This window comes from Canis lupus, chromosome X (genome assembly GCF_048164855.1).
Source record: "Canis lupus baileyi chromosome X, mCanLup2.hap1, whole genome shotgun sequence".
Lineage (NCBI taxonomy): Eukaryota > Metazoa > Chordata > Mammalia > Carnivora > Canidae > Canis > Canis lupus.
Genome location: NC_132876.1, coordinates 82,989,625 through 83,006,489, shown reverse-complemented (window position 1 = coordinate 83,006,489; position 16,865 = coordinate 82,989,625). Strand labels below are relative to the sequence as shown.

Genomic DNA, 16,865 nt, shown 5'->3' with positions numbered 1-16,865 from the left:
AGAGGAGAGATCCAGCCCACCTCCCTCATGGCTCAGCACACAGTAGATGCTCCATAATTGCCTCACCCCATCTACAAATGGCCAGTTGCTTCTGGTTCTATTACATCTATCAAATAGTGGGTTTCCTTGCTTAATTTACAAATGGCCAGTCACTTCTGATTCTATAACATTTATTAAATAGTGGGTTTCCACACATGGCTTTTTAAATAATCCAGGCAGGGGGAGAAGGAAGAGGAGGACACAGTTGGAGCTCCCTTCCCACCAATACATAAGTATTTACATTTCAGCAACTGGATAATCCAGGCTCAGAAGGAGGCAGCAAGAATCCGAAAAAGATGGAGAGGGGGAGCCCCAGGAGAACAAACGACAAGACTTATTTCCCCCACCCCATCCCCCAAAAAACCCATCTACCCCATCCTAGCGGACTCTGGTGGTGTCCATCTCCCATTCCTTCCCAAATCATGGAAGTAGGGTTCTCCTCACCAGAATAAGAGCACTTGGGATAACAGAGTAGGGTCCCCTCACCAAAAAATAAAAATAAAAAATAATAAAAATAATTAAAAAATAATTTAAAAAAATCCTGGGAAAACAATAGGGCATTACCTCTCCCAGAATAAGCAACCCTGGGCTGAGGTAGGCAAGCAGCTTGACTGAATATAGGACCCTGGGCTAGGGGGAATGGGTCCCTTTGCTAAAGTAAGAGCTGCTGGGGCATTGGAAGGAAAGCACCCTTGCCCAAGTGAGAGCATTTGAACTAAGTGTATGTGGTGGTAGCAGGAGGTGCCAGTGTAGGGGTTACAACTCATCAGAATAGGAGTCCTGGGGCTCAGAATGGAAGGAACTTCAACCAAATAAACACCCTTAGCAAAATGAGAAACAAGGAAGCCCCGCCCCCTCCAGAATGAGACCATAAATTCTGGGAGGAAGGCTCCTTAGCAGGATTGGGATGGGGAGTGGGCAGACTTGGCTTATGTCTCCTGACCCCTGATCCCCAATCTTTGACCCTAGTAACACTGGAGTTTTAATGACCTGTATAACCAGGTCAACAGATGTCCATCTATCCCTGTGGCATGCCATGGGACGGCTATTCCAACTAGTGGGGGGCCTGGCTAGGACTAGGGCAGCAGGGACCAGGCCAAAGGGGTGGGACCCCCCTTGGGGGTATTGAGGGGTGCATCCTCAGCTGGGGTCTGCATCCAGGGGTCCAGCAGTATCTCCTCCAGTGAGGGTCGGGCAGAGGGTTTGGGGGCCAGGCACCGGCGGATTAGGGCACAGCAGTCTGCAGATCAGAAGCATAGGAGATTAGCAGTCAGTTGGGGGCACTAGACCCTGGGAAGAGTGGCATTTACTGAGCTAGGACTGGTGAAGGCCTCACCTGGGGAGACATGGGCAGGGAAGTGGAGCTCAGCCTCCAGAATCTCCTGGTCCCTCTCAAACGGAATGTCCCCACACACCATGTCATAGAGGAGGATACCCAGTGACCAGACAGTAGCTGGTAGTGCATGGTACTGATGACGAGAGATCCACTCTGGAGGGCTGTACACCCTTGTCCCTGCACACAAGACAGAGATTAGACCACTCCTTGCTAATGCCCTTCTCCCACCCCACCCTCCCCCAGGAAGCATGATCCCCTTGCCAGAATTAAGAGAACTCACTATCTAAGCAGGGTCCCCTCACCAGAATAGGAGTTCTTTAACTATAACAACGGAGTCCCCTCAACAGAAAAAAAAAAAAAAGCCCTTACAAGTAACAAAGGATCCCTTTACCAGACAGAAAAGGAACATTCTGGATAATAACACAACCCCTTCACCAGGTTTGGGCACTGTCAGAAGATGGACAAGGCTTGAGAGTCCCCAGTATTAAAACTCATAAAACACAAGAAATTTATAAAGGTGCAATATAGATCAAGGAGCACAGGCCACCCCAGCACTAGATGTGAAAGATCCAGAGACCATAAAGATAAAAGGTAACCCCCCACACACACTTGAGATTTAGGGAAGACTTACCATCAAAATCAGTATAGGGTTCATCATGAAGCAGGGCACCGGAACCAAAATCAATCAGTTTGGCACAGCCCCGGCGGAGGTCCATCAGGATGTTCTCATCCTTGATATCACGATGGACAACTCCACGAGCATGGCAGTGGCGAACAGCTGCCACTACCTGAGCAAACAGGCAGCGGCTTCGGCCTTCACCTAATGGGCCCTGCTCTGTGATGTAGTCAAAGAGATCCTGGGCAGGCAAGGGCCGTTCGAGGACTAGCATAAAGCCTTCTGGTGTCTCAAACCAGTCAAGCAGGCGGATCACGCCAGGGTGCCCACCACCTGCACCCACCTTCCATAGCAAAGCCACTTCCAGGGGGCATGTAACTGAATCTGACTGTGGGGGGAAGGGGGAAGAAAAGAGAACACAGACATCAGGCCAGCAACTCTGAGGCTGACTTCTTGCCTGAACTTACATCAAAGCCCATCATGCTCCTGTGTGGCCTTCAGCAACCCACTTCCCTTACCTGAGCCTCTCAGTTTCTTCGTCTGAAGGGCTCAAACATAGCCCCTGGAAAGGTGCTTTGAGCCAAAGCCTATACATATCTGGCATATTATAGATAGGAGCTCAGTAAATGTTTGAGTAAATGAAAGTAGTTCTTTTAAAAAGGCCTTCTTGGGGCACCGGGGTGGCTCCCTGTTGAGCATCCAGCTCTTGGTTTCAGCTCAGGTGGTAATCTCATGGGTCCTGGGATCAAGCCCCACATCGGGCTCTGTGCTCAGCTCCACAGGAGTCTGCTTGAGATGTTCTCTCCCTCTGCCTCTGCCCCTCCCCCCACTCTCGCATGCATGTGCTCTCTCTGAAATGAATAAATCTGTTTTTGGTTAATAAAAGGCCTTCTGCTGAAGACGCAACTGATGAACACTATTATGTAATAATGTATCTTTTGTTCACTGGCATCTTAGAAGAGGTTAGAACAGTGCTTTACATATAGCTCAATAAGTGTTGAAAGCACTTTATAGCAGGGTCTGGCACAGAGTTAGCAAGCAGTAAATACTATTGTATAATGGTTTGTGTTTTGTCACTGACTATAACACTGGGTGGTAACAGGGTCGGGCTTCATACATATTATTAAATAGGTAAAAGCAATGAATAGAAAAGGACTTGGCACAAAATGAGCTCTCAATAAATGTAATATTTTGCCAAATGCCTAAAATTGTGCCTGGCACATAGTAGGTGCTCAATATACATTTCTTAAATATCTGAAAGTGATTAATTGCAAAGGAACAAAGAACTCAATAATACTATCATGTGTTTTGTCACTGTCACTAAACTAGAAAACTGTCACTGTCATCTAGAACTGTGTTGAATGCAAGCACTTAGTGGGGGACATGGAACACAGTAACCTTTGATGATAAAGCAAAACTGGAGACACACAGTCAGTGCTCAAAAAAGGCAGAAATGCTAGGCCACAAAAGCCACCCCATGCTAGAAGCCCGGTGCGGGCCCACGGACAAGCCAGAATCAGCTTTCCTGACTGAGGTGGGGCCCTCTCCCGGCCAGTCCTCTGACATGCACAGCCGCAGACAGGTTTTCTCACGGTGATGAAAATTCTGCTACTGCGCAGGCGAACCTTCTCCCTTCGGGTCCCACAGCCTGCGCAGGCGCATTCTCCCCCAGAGTCCGCCAGGGGGCGCTCCCGCCCCTACAACTTGCCCAGACCCGCCCTGTTGTCCGTTAGCGTTCTAACGGCCGAAGAGAAGCAGCCACCGTCACCATGGCAACCAGTGACCTCTGCCCCTCTTCCCCCACCAGCATGCCCTGCGGGCAGCCCCTGAAGCAGTGTTTGGAGGGAGGAGGAGAAAGGAGGGTTGGAGGGGGAGAATCCAAGGGCCCTAGGGGAGCTGGGGTGAGTCAGAACTGTATGGAGGTGTGGATGTCACTACAGGGGAGTAAACACAGGCTGGTAGGAGTGTTCTCCTCACCGTTACAGGGCCCACGGAATCATACAAGCCCTAGAAAGGCAAGTGGTGGTGGGGGGGGTGAGTCCATCTTCAGAGATGGCGTCGCCAGGTCAGGGACTCCAAAGACACTCACCAAGGGGGACCAGCCCAACACACGATTCCGGGGGATCACTTTGATGGCCACCTGGAGAAAAGGGCTGAGGTGAAGGGGCCAGCAGATGACCCCCAGGCCCCTCCCAGTCTTGACCCTCACCCTAGGCTTTCTGGTCCCAACCTCGCCACACCGCAACCCAAAATGAGCTGAAGCTTCTTCCCTGGCCTCCAAGTCCCCAGAACCAAGTTCACCTCTCCCATCATCCTTGGCCCTGGGTTCTCCCTTTTCAGGATTCAGAACCCCTCACTCCAGGTCCTGAGTTCTGAATTTCCTAATACCCGAAGCCCTTGATCTTCCCATCCAGCTCCAAGACCCCCCCAACTCTGTACCGGGGTCCTGGTTCTCAGGACTCCACGCTGGACACCTGCCCTTGAAATCCGCCAAATCTCAGCTCTGGGCCTCCACCTTCCCACACAGATACACATCCCCTGGATCCCAGGGTCTAGAGTCCTTACGACCCTCACTCCTCAGTCTCACTTCCTGGACTTTTAGAATCCCTGCCCTGAACCCCCCCCCCCATATACCCACCTGGATCGCCACACAAACAAGCGCGCGCACGTGCGCGTGCTCAGCCACCCCCACCAACCCGGATCCCGGTCCTCATGACCCTACCACGCACACATTGTCGGCTCATCCCCTGGTCAATCAGCATCCCAGCCCAAGACTCCCGCCCCCGCCTCACACACGCACACACAAGGACGCACACACACACAACACCCCTGACCCTCCCAAGACTCTCGTGGTTGATACCTGGAGTCGATCTGTGACGCGATGTCCTGCGAAGACGGTACCAAAGCCCCCCTTACCAAGGAGGGGGCCGAGTCGGTACTCAGCCTCGAACGCTTCGCGATTCTTGCCTCCTACGCAGGCGGAGGCGAGGAAGTCAGGGTGGCTGCATGCAGAGCCTGGCCGCGACCCTCTCCCCCCTCCCCCCCCGCCGCCGCCCTCAACCAATTCAGCCTGCCTGGCCTAGTCGCGGTAGGGGAGCCTTGCTCACCTGGCGGCGGCGTGGGGGTCACGGGGGCCACGGGGAGCCCTTGCAGAGGCTTAGTCAACATGGAGGTGGTGCTGCGCAGATTGAGCCCGCTGAGCCCGCAGGGCGTGGACGCCCGGGGTAGCGAGGCTGGGGAGCCAGGACTTGGGGGCGCCAGGGTGGAAGGCAAAGAAGCTGATGGCCCAAAAGCGCCCGCAAACAGCGCAACGTTAAGATTCGACGCGCGCGCCAGCCCCAACGCTACTGAGCCGGGGCACGCGCCTCCCGAGAGAGTCGCCCCGGGCGACAGCCCCGCCCACTTGGCTTTGATCAATCCGGACGCGGCACCTGCTGTACCGCAGCCAATCGGAGCCAGTCCTTATTTGCATACCACCCTCAACGTTTCAAGTACCCCCCTTATGCAAATACGTGCCCGGATCTTCCACGGGGGCCGGGCCCGCATGCAAATGTGGGGGGCGCACCCGAAGAGGAAACTGGTTCTGGGAATCCCTTTCCAGCAACCGCATTTGTTTTGGTTGTTGTGCGGGGTTGTTTTTATATATGTGTGTGTATGTGTATATATAGATATAAACTTAAAAAAATATCTGCACCGCCTCCTTTCCTAAGAAGTTGGTTTGCAGCCGCTGCTTCGAGATTAGCGCGGAATTATCTCCGGGCTTCTAAGAATCCGGGCCTGTAGCCACTCAAGACCCTGTCTCCAAAAAGGAGACCAGCAGCCTTGCCCCAAAACTGAAGCCAGGGATCCTGGAAGAACCTGTCCAGCTTTCAGGGAGGGGTAGCCCCCCTACCACCGCGGGAGACACTGGCCAAAGACAACATTCCTACGCCCTGAGGCGGAGGCTTGTGGGGTGTTTTGGGGCCCTTAACCTGGGCAGACCTAGCCACATCTAGCCAGGAGCCTAATCCCCCAGCACGTCCAGAACCTGGAATGGCAGAGGGAAGTGGACCTTAGGTGGGGGTGGGATGCTAGCAAGTCAGAGTGATAGTAGCTTGGGGGTATGCTTCCAAATGACAAGAGATAGGGACAGAACGAGCTCAGGCAGGTGGTAAAATACCCTTAGTCACAAATTTGGGGAAAAACAGTTGAGCCTCACCCCGCAGGAAGATAGAGATGCACTCAAGACTCGCACAAAAGTACCATGTGATATACATGAAACCTACAGACACATTCATGTAAACTTGTCCTAGATACACATGCAGCAGACATGTACTGTCACAAAGACTGATGTCCACTGTTGGGCAGCCATGCTGCCACTTATGTCCCAGAATGTCACCCAGAGAAACACTGTTACAGACAGGCACTCCAGAGATACACACGGACCTATGTTGCCATCTGATGACACAGAAATGTCTTGTCAGGCACACCACCAGAACTTGTCACGAAGATACTGGCACCATCAGACATGCACTGTCACAGGAAGACTTGTACTGTCCCAGAAATGAGAGACCTTGAGTCTGTCACAGGAGGACACACACAGATGCTCCAGAGACACACAAGTACTGCTCCAGAGGCAGACATAAGTAATTATGCGACAGAGCCACATAGATAGGCATTGTCACAAAAACAGACATGGATAGACCCAGACACACACATACACCAGCAAACATGCAGTGTTGTCACTGAAACTGTCCAGAAATAGCTACCCAGAATCTGTCACAGGAATACAAACGGACATTCACCCTATCAGAAAGAAACCACAGACGCGCTGTCACAGAACCACGCAGACATGCACTTGTCTTAGAAACATAAACTGTCAGCGATAGAGTCCCACACTCAGTCACCATCTGACACACCTGGAAACAAGCCCTTGTCACACAACGTGACACTGTGAGGTGCATGTGAAGACTTAGACTCACCAAAGTCAAACAGACACACAGACACCACCCAGAAAGCAAATACACACATATACTCTCCCTTATTCATCCAATATTTATTAGGGGTCTACTGTAAGCCTGCCAGGCCCTGGCAGGGGTGCAGATATTAGAGATACACAGATTAAGTTAGGCATCACAGCCCTTGCCCAGGAAGTGAATCACAGAGTTATTGGGGAAGGAGTAAAGACATATTCGTGGATAGAGATGGGAATATGGATGGGGTCACACAGGGCTTCTCAAAAGGTGACACTACCCATCTTGAAGGACAAGGTTGGGGGCTCAGGATATGGAAAGGGCAAATTCCAGGCAGGGGCCAATGAAACTGGAGAGAGCAGCAAGAAGAGGTAGGCAGGGGCCAGATGGTGTAAAAAACTTCAACATTAGGTAAATAAATACTATCTGCTAACATTTGGGCTCTCAGAACATGCCAGGCACCATGCCATCAGACATTTTATGTTGACCACATGCTTCTCTCTCAATGCTCACAACCAGAGAGAGCGTGAGGTAGTAGACATTAATCACTCCTGTTGTACACACGGTGGGACCCTTGAACCTCAGCCTGTGATTTGGCCAAGGTCACATAGCTAGAAAAAAACAAGGTGGGTTCCAAACCAACTCTCCAACATCTGGATGATTGACTAGTGGATTCCACAGATACCCCACAAGATGGCCACTCAGCCACCATGCCTTTACTGGCAGAGCTGGACATGCATCCTTAAATAGGGGCCTCATTAGTGAGGCACAGCAATATACACTCTTGACAAAACCTGGGGGCCAGCCATCCTTCTCTGCCTTGGTTGTACGCCAAGGAAAGGCAGGGGCATGGATGTCAGAGGACTGGGAACATGAACAAGAAAGGGTTTAACCATTCCTTACACCAGAGAGGCCCCTCCAGTCAATTCCACTACACTTACGTTGATATGAAGCATCCGTTGTGCCTTTCCAAAGCATTTCTACATCAAATATCACAAGGAAAAAGCAAACACACATAGGGAAGGAGGCAGGCAGTAAAGGTGGAACTTCGGTCCCAGCCCTCAAGCTCCTAGTCCTCTGCTCCCATCACAACCCAGGATACAGGGTGGGCAGGCTACATGTGACAGAACGGAGGCAGGGGCAGCAAGCAAAGATGGAGCTTTCTTGGTAATAACAGGTCCAGAAGTTGGTTTAGTAAGCAGTGAATCAAATATGAACAAACTCTGGGCCCACAGACAGAGCTTACTGGAGAGCATGCAGCCCTCAGAGGTCAAGCCAAGGCCTAGGCCATCACCACCTCTGCCCAGAGGCCCACCCACCTTGTGCCCCACATAGAACAGAGGCGCTCAGGGGAAACTAACATTTGGTTTTATTGTGCCAAGGACGTTACAGATGGTGGATCTTGTCAACACCTGCAGGGCACGGGTGTCCCATCTGCTGAGGCTGTGCCCACTCCCCACGCTCAAATCCTGGGCGGTAGCAGCCATGATCCTCAAAGGTGCCCCCCACCCCAAGATCCGAAGAGACCCAGTGGTAGTAGTGGTAGTGGTGATAGTGATGGTGGTGGTGGCAGTGGTAGTGGTGTAGAAGCAGTAGGAATGCAGCAAGGTCAAGAGTCTCATTGTCGAAAGCCCACAAGACACCTGCCCCCTGCCCCCACCCCGGCTTGCACTCTAGACCCTGCCTACCTCCACAGAGCTGGAGGCAAGAGACAGTAACCACATCTTTGTGCCCCCTCTGTCCCCATGGCCTGTCTGCTCCCAAACCAGAGATGCCGCCTTCACAGAGCCACTGCTATTGTCTACATCATTTTGGATTGGTTGATTTTATAAGATAAAAGTACATTTTAATAAAGAAAAAAATTCAACATTGAAGGCTCAGACATTCTTGGGGTACTGGGAAGGGGAATTCCCACTTCTTCCTCCCACCTCCCCAGCATCATTGTGGAGGCGGGGTGACAAGTTTTTCTGATCTTGGAAGGAATGGGGGGCAGGGAGACTTTCCTCTGTCTGAATGTCTCTCCTCAGGGGCTGCCTGGCTGCCAGTTGGTTTGTTTCTGTGTGCCTCTCGCCTACCTTCGGCACCCTTGCCCAAGTCCCCTGTGGAATGCAGGGATGGTGCTGTGCAGGGGGCAAGAGGGCACGTCAGCTGGCGAAGAGACAGGTGATGGTGGTGGTGGCAGCGATGAGAAGGGGTGCAGGGGTGGGCCAGCCAGAGGGAAGTGGGGAGGAGGGAAAGGAGGGGAGAGAGGGAAGAAGGCAGGAGGGAAGAAAGCCAAAGAAGGTGGGGCGGCACCGGAGGGCAGGAGTGGTGGGGGTTGGGAGATGGTCTCCAGTCTCTGGGTCTCCATCAACTCTTGTCTGGGGGTGGATCTCTGTGCACTTTGTTTTTCTTCATACTGTCTAGGTATTCCTGTTGGGACACTGCCAGCACCGATGCTAGGATCTCATCATCATCCCAGTCATTCAGACCTGCTGGGCAAGAGGAAGGAGTAAAGGATGATGGAGCACTCCCAGCCCACCTTCTCCTTACCCTTTGCTGATTCCTGGCTCGAGCAATCCCATCCAGGTCCCTCTATGCTTCTTTCTCTACAAGAAGGCTCCCCCAGGCCTTTGAAATCCCACACAGGTTCCCTCTGGACACATCCTTTGGGCCTGAAAATTCCCGTCTTCCTGGGGAGATGGCCAGAGGCTCCAAAAGCCCCCTCTCAGGATGTGCTGCTTCTTCCCTCTCTCCCCAGCTCCCAGCTGGACCCTGGCCCCTAGATAGAGGAGGCTTACCAAAGGCAGAGGGGGACATCTGCTGAATGAGAGCCCGGCACTCCAGAGCAGGGTACAGGGACACGAGGGGGGAAGTAGCTCGGTCGGCCCCTGCCGAGAACTGGCTGCTTGTACCTGGGGCAGAGGGACAGTCAGAGGTGGAGCCCACAACCTAGGCATCAGTTCCTAACCCCAGCTTCCCCAGTCACCAAGTCACTGACCTGGTGCACAGGGTGAAGGAGGTTTGGCAAGAGCTAAGACAGTGCCTGGGGAAGGGGGCTTGATGCCCAGCTCGGCGTGCAGCTCAGGATGCTCGGGTGAAGAGGCTGAACTCCGCTGCCGCGGGGACCGGCTGGTCCACTCCTCCAGGCCACTGGAGGCTGCTGCTGTGGCAGAACTGCATGTGGCGCTGGCTTTCCGGGGCTGCAGGGGGGGGGGGGAGGAGGAGAAGAAGGAGGAGGAGGAGGACGACGACAAGGATGATGATGATGATGATGATGACGACGACGACGACGACGATGACGACGACGAGGAGGAGAAAGAGGAGGAGGAGGAGGAAAGGACCAACGCAAGTCATGAGCTGCCTCTGCCCCATCCCTGAGGGTTGGCTCCCTCCTGGAATCCTGGCTGTGATGACCACCATCATTCCTGGTCACACAGCAGACCACAGGACAAAGGTAAGCTTCTTAATCCCACCACCCTCACATCCTTACAGGCAATCTGGCAGGAAACCCGTACCCCCACCTTCAAAATACATTCAAACTCCATCCCCTTTCCTCATTCCTCCCTAGCCAGCACCACCATCCACCATCCATCACCACTGGGACTAGAGATAAGACTCCACACCTCGCTGGTTCCCTGCTTCTTGCCCTAAACCCTAGGCTTCATGCTGCCCTAGCTATCAGGAGGATCCTGTCCCTCCTCTGCTCACAACCCTCCCAAAGGCTTCTGCCTCACTCACAGTAAAGGCCAAAGTCCTCACCACAGCTCACAAGCCCCTTCTCAATCTGGCCCCACCACCTCTCTGACTTCACTTACTACAACATTCTGCTCAACCACCCTGGCCTCCAGGCCACTCCCAAATCACCCCGGGTATGCATTCCACCTCAGGGTTTTGCTCTAGCTGGCCTTCTGCTTTGCCTGGCGCATGCACTTAGCTAACTGCCTCACCTTTTGCAAGCTTTTGCTCACATCTCACTGGCTCTGAGGCCTGCCCACCCTGACCATACTACTTCATATTGTGGAACTCTCAGCTCCCCTCAGCCCTACTCATTCTCTTTGCCCTGCTCTACATGTTTCATCTGTCCCACCTCTCAACTAATCTATTCATTATATTTAGTGTTTATTTTGTTCTACTCTGTGAATATGTAAGCATCACAAGCACAGAGATCTGGGCCTGCCTGGCTCACCAATGTACCACCCATATACTAAGAACAGTGCCTGGCATAGACCTGCAATAAATATTTGTCGTAGAAATTACTTGACTCTTGCCAACACCTACAATCACTCTAAACTCCTTGTGATTCCTCAAATGCCTGCCTGCTTTGCCCCATCCCTGCCCTAAAAATCCAACCTTGCTGTGTGAAGACTGACCAGGGCGCCCATGTCCACTGGTCCCCCAGCCAGGGTCAAGAGCCTCACTGATGTATCTGTCTCCCTCAGTAGACACGGGATCACGGAGAGTGGAGCAGGCCTGACCGGATTTTACATCTTCAGCCTAGAGCCTGACATAGAAGGACATTCAACAAGAGCTTGTCCCTCTAGAACTATCCATCAATCCCCACATGTCACCACCAGTGGCTGGCCTCCCTCACTCCTTAAGACCTTGTTCGGCAAAGGTGTTGAGAGTTCTAAGGCACGATGCCAAGACTAAGGCCGAGATGTGGTACAGACCAGGCTGAGAGCTTCCTTCTCTCCCAGATGTCAAAACTGCTTAATTTCTTCTGCCTGTTTGGGGGCAGAGCATGTGAAGTAAGGGGTTCTTGGCCAGGCCAATAACAGAGCCCAGGACCCACCTGGCTGGGGCCGCGAACCTGGCGGGCCTGTTTCTCCTGATCCCGCAGCCACTGCAGGTAGGATTCTCGAGCCACCTGCTCCTCAATGGCCTCATTTGTGGCCTCCCAGTCTGTGGCCCGCTTTTTGTCTTCCAGCATCTGCTGTTCAATCCAGGACTCCTCTGATGTTTTTATGGCATTCTTCATCAGGGACTGTTCTGCAAACTACAAGGCAGGGAGGAACAGGGATGTGGGGTGACACTCAACTCTGGCCATGAGCCAGAACCAGTTTGGGATTATGGGCCTACAGGCCCAGAAGAGAGGAGATAGGAAGGCAGCTACTCTTACTAACCAACCCCGAGTAGGCTGCCTAATTTATCAAGAAATGGCGGAAGGCAGGTTTGGGTAGAGGGACTTGTCATTCTAAACTTCTATACTTAGAAGTCCTGCTCCCAACCCCAAGATACCTTGAGTGAAGTACTCTGCCTGGGGCAGCCAAGTGCTGGGATTTAAAGATGCCTCACCCAGCAATGACTCAGTTTCGTAATGCTGAGACTGTCTTCACCTGTGTCCAGATGGGACCAGAAGAAAAGATCACCTGAGAAGTTAGCTGTGTGTCCACAGGGTGAAAGGAGTATTTGGACATTTAAGGGGACAGGGAACGGTATCATCACGGGAAGAAGGGGTGTGAGGAATTGTGGGACACTGTAGGAGAGTGCTTTTTGTCAGGCTATGAGATACAAGAGCATTAAAAAAAATGAAGTAATAAAAAAATACCAGAGCATATTCAAGGCATTAAGTATTGCTCAGTGAAACTCTTAACATTATTTTAATGCAAATATACACACTACACACCCATGTGCGTGTGCACTAAGTTATGATGTAAAATGTAATTTTTTACCTATGCATAGCAGTCCAAAAAGTATGTAAAACTCTAAGTTAAAACAAGCCAATTTAAAAACACACAATTTCCTCAAAGAAGATATTCAGGTGGCAAATAAGCACATGAAAAGATGCTCAACATCCTTTGTCACTAGGGAATTGCAAATTAAAACCATGAAGTCTGGGATGCTTAGGTGGCTCTGTGGTTGAGCGTCTACCTCCGGCTCAGGGCATGATCCCAGAGTTCCGGGATCGAGTCTCACATCAGATTCCCTTGTGAGGAGCCTGCTTCTCCCTCTTCCTATGTCTCTGCCCTCTCTCTGTGTGTCTCATGAGTAAATAAATAAAAATCTTTAAAAAAAAGTAAAACCATGAAGTCCTTTGCCAGTTGGGAGACCTCAGGTAAGAACTGTAGCTTCATAGAGATATGGATGGTTACATAAAGAAATATTTCTAGGTAAGTATATACACATGGGTTAGTATACACAGATATATCTCCTTGCTCTGTCAGCTGAAAGGTCCTAGAAGCAATGACACCCCAGTGGCAAGGAGCACACTCAGTATTCAGATCTTGGTTTCTAGTATCATTCCAATAAAAGAACCAGGGCTCCTTGGAAAAAATGACTGGTTCTAGAACTGGGGCAAGAAATATACAAGATGAACTTGGAGCACCTCATAGTGCCAGAAAGAAAGTGTTACAAAATGAAACAAAATAAACCAACAAAAACCAAAAATTAGAAAAAAAAAACCTAACAACCCACCATCACAACAATGTCAAAGAGGTGCAGGAACCAACTAAGAGACCTCCAAGAGGCAAAACTGAAACAATGTGAGCATCAAAATATAGTACTGGATTATAACCCAAAATATAAAAGTATAAAAGAAATACCTCAGTCCATAGTGACTGAAATAAATGGGAGACAAAGGACAAATTTCCCTTGCAGAAGAATTCTACATAATTTATGTAGATACTCTGCCCTCAAGAAGATGGAGCATAACCTCCACTTTTTTTAAGTGTGGGCTGTACATCATGACTTCCTTCCAAACAGGAAGGTATGGAAAAAGGAAATGGGGGCGGGGGGGAGTAATTTTACAGTGGAAAAAATCTGACAAAACTACTACTGCTGGGGATCAAGGTCAACATCAACAGTCATAAATCATGTTCCCAGTATATACCGTTGATATGATGTAATTACAATGGTACTCTACCACTATGATCTTCCTCCCTAAAACCCATAACCCCAGTGTAATCAATGAGAAAAACATCAGACAAATTTCAAAAGAGAACCATCCTACAATATACCTGACCAGTACTCCTCAATACGGTCAAGGTCATCAAAAACATGAAAGTGTGAGAAACCATCACAGACAAGGGAGCCTAAAGAGACATGATGACTTTAGTTAGTAATAATGTATCAAATGTATCAACATTCCTTCATATATTGGAACAAATGTATCACAGTCCTCCAAGATTCCTTAGTAACAGTGAAACTGCTCAGGGGGGAGAAGAATACATGGGAACTCTGTAGACTATCTTCTCCAATTTTTTTTGTAAATTTAAAATCATTATAAACAATTATGTCTACAAACAAAAACCTTAAGGCATTCATTTTTTAAAAAGGGGAAAAAAAAAAGGAGTGGAGCGCCTGGATGGCACAGTTGGTTAAGCTCCCGATTCTTGGTTTTGGCTCAGGTCACGATCTCAGGGTCAAATCAAGTGCCATGTCAGGCTGTGCGCTCAGCACAGAATCTGAAATTCTTTCTCCCTCTCCCTCTGCCCCTCCTGCTCATGCATGCTTGCTCTCTCTCAAACCAATCTTTAAAAAAAAGAAAAATGAGTGATCAGACCATGAAAAGTCATAGATCATTCTTAAATTTAAGTACATCAAGTTATGTGAAAGAAGTCACTCTGAAAAAAACTACATACTGTTAGGATTCTAATTCCATGACATTCTAGAAAAGGCAAAACTAGAGTCTGTAAACAGATCAAAGATAAAAAAACAAGGAAATTCAGAGAAAGTGTCAGAGCCAAGAGGAGCCAAAGGAGACAGGACAACTAAATGTAGTACGGTCTCCTGGATGGGTCCTGGAATAGATAAGATCATCAGGGAATGACTGAGGTCATTTAAATAAAGTATGGTCAAAAAATAAATAAATAAATAAATAAATAAATAAAGTATGGTCTTCAGTTAAAATATCAATATTGGTTTAGAATTGTGATAAATGTTCTAGGCTGATATGTTAATCAGAGTGGGGAATATGGAAATTCTCTAATCTCAGTAATTCTGTAAATCTAAAACTATTCTAAAATTAAGAGTTTACTTAACAAAACAAAAAAACCTAAGTTGGAGGGCGTGTGTTAGGGTGTGCATTTCCTAAAATGAGGTAGGGGCACTTTCTGTTTGTAGGAAGTGAAACCTGAAGATAGCAAAATCCCCAGAAGATGACTGTTTATGAGAGAGAATGAGAATATGTCAGCATATGCTGGAAAATGTACTGCCACCTTCTGAGTGCCTACTAGGCCACAGGCCCTGTGTTAGGCACTTTCTGTATCTGCCGAGCAGCCAGCCCAGATTACAGGTATAATCTGCCCTAGGTCCCACAGCCAGTAAGCAGTAGGGCCAGGCCTGCTCATCAAGTCTCTGTGACCACAGCTATCTAGAACTGCTGAGCATTAGAGGATCCATGTGGGTGCCAAGATACCCAGACCAAGCCTGGGTTCACAGTTCCCAGATGTGCTTCAAATGCCAACCCTCAACAGGCACAGAAGATGGGTAAAGCCAGCTCAGACAGGCAAGAGGAGACCAAGGAATGAGCCCCAAGAGATCACCTTGGGTAACTCCCGAATTTTATAGAGGTGAGACCTCAAGAGCAACTCCAGGGGACAGGGCGTTTTTGTGGGCTAGGGCAGAACTAAGACCTCAAAAGAGGCTTCTGGCCTCTATGTCTAGCAGTCATCCTGGGCATGGGGACCCACTTACCCCCGGTTTGAATGATGGCAGGCCTAGCCCCACACCGATGGTGGCCTTGTTGGGATTCACCACTGAATTGTAGTGGATATTCCGATGGTAGCTGACGCGGATGGGTTCATCCTCGTTTTGATGGATCCCATGGAATGTGTTGATGGGTTCTGCAGAAAGAGAGAAGGAAGGAGCATCCACAGTGGACCGGGCAGGCTCAGATCAGGGTCAGCCAGCTGCTCATCTACCCACCACAGAAGTACCTGTGCTGTACTGGTACACCTCCACGGGCCGGTTGTACATCTCTGCCATGGCCTGCATCTCAATGTGGTTGCCATGGCAGTTGTTTTTCCGCTTCCTGTTGATGTAGGTGGTGAAGTCCTCTGTTACATAGTTGGAGAAGTAGTCAGCATTCTTCATCTGCAGAACAGATCGGAGGGTCAAGGCCTCTGCAGGGAGGAGATGCAGCTACTCTGCCCCCACCCCAAGGCCTCTGCAGGGTCTCTCACCAGATAGTCCATGCAATGCTTTCGCACAACCTCATGCATGTCCTGGTCTCCATACACCTGGTCAGCTGTGGGGACAGAAGAAAGGAGAGGCAGGGGTCAAGAGCTACCACCAGAGAAGAGTTCGGAGTCATGGAACATCCCTGGAGGTGGAGGGCTGGGGCCAGGAAAACTCCTCCTACGCTATGGCCTGGAGAGTGCTTGGCTTTGTGGGCTGGAATGGGGTCATGGGAAAAAAAAAGAGACAGGCAGGAACAGTCTTTAAGAACAAAAGAGGGCAGCACGGGTGGCTCAGCGGTTTAACGCCGCCTTCAGCCCAGGGTGTGATCCTGGATCACGTCCTACATTGGGCTCCCTGCATGGAGCCTGCTTCTCCCTCTGCCTATGTCTCTGCCTCTCTCTGTCTTTCATGAATAAGCAAATTTAAAAAATTTAAAAAGTAAAAAAAATAAAATAAAAACATTATAAAAAAAATAAGAACAAGAGAGTTCTTGTCATCAGGCCTCTCAGGCAGATGACTTTGTCCAGGGCTTGCCTGGCTACTCAGACAAGTCAACAAACATTTTAAGTCCCCTAAGTGGCCTCGAGCACCAGCAATTCCACACTCTCCCCCTCACTCTTCACATGAGGAGGCTGAGGGACAGTATGTGGCTTCACCAAGGTCACACAGCAAGTCAGTCTGACAGATTCAACTCTAGAATTCAGTTTTCCTGACCCATGGGAGCCAGCATGGCCTTCGTAGGTTAAAAAAATAAAAAAGAACAATAAAAATAACTGGGCTCCATGCCCAGTTCTGCCAGATACTAGTGAGCTAAACAACC

At 50.0% G+C, this 16,865-nt stretch overlaps 2 protein-coding genes across 4 annotated transcripts in view; both read right to left on the bottom strand.

Annotated features, from left to right (window-relative positions):
- Positions 1-153: 153 nt before the first annotated feature.
- On the bottom strand, positions 154-5,338 carry PIM2 (Pim-2 proto-oncogene, serine/threonine kinase). Its single transcript, XM_072817722.1, has 6 exons — positions 5,099-5,338; positions 4,852-4,961; positions 4,081-4,131; positions 2,007-2,379; positions 1,376-1,552; positions 154-1,279 (listed from the first exon to the last, which is right to left on the bottom strand). The coding sequence occupies exons 1-6, from the start codon at positions 5,157-5,159 to the stop codon at positions 1,116-1,118; spliced, it is 936 nt and encodes a 311-aa protein (XP_072673823.1). The 5' UTR covers positions 5,160-5,338; the 3' UTR covers positions 154-1,115.
- Positions 5,339-8,289: 2,951 nt separating this feature from the next.
- The window catches only part of OTUD5 (OTU deubiquitinase 5), a 28,494-nt gene continuing 19,918 nt past the window's right edge, over positions 8,290-16,865 (bottom strand). For 2 of the 3 annotated variants that reach the window (XM_072817718.1, XM_072817716.1), the window contains exons 3-9: positions 16,048-16,112; positions 15,802-15,958; positions 15,560-15,708; positions 11,718-11,921; positions 9,924-10,125; positions 9,724-9,837; positions 8,290-9,417 (exon numbers count right to left, since the gene is read on the bottom strand). In XM_072817718.1, coding sequence (XP_072673819.1) covers positions 9,293-9,417; positions 9,724-9,837; positions 9,924-10,125; positions 11,718-11,921; positions 15,560-15,708; positions 15,802-15,958; positions 16,048-16,112 — 1,016 coding nt within the window. In that variant the 3' untranslated portion in view covers positions 8,290-9,292. The remainder of the gene's footprint in view (positions 9,418-9,723; positions 9,838-9,923; positions 10,126-11,717; positions 11,922-15,559; positions 15,709-15,801; positions 15,959-16,047; positions 16,113-16,865) is intronic. The other variant, XM_072817717.1, reaches the window with a different exon arrangement.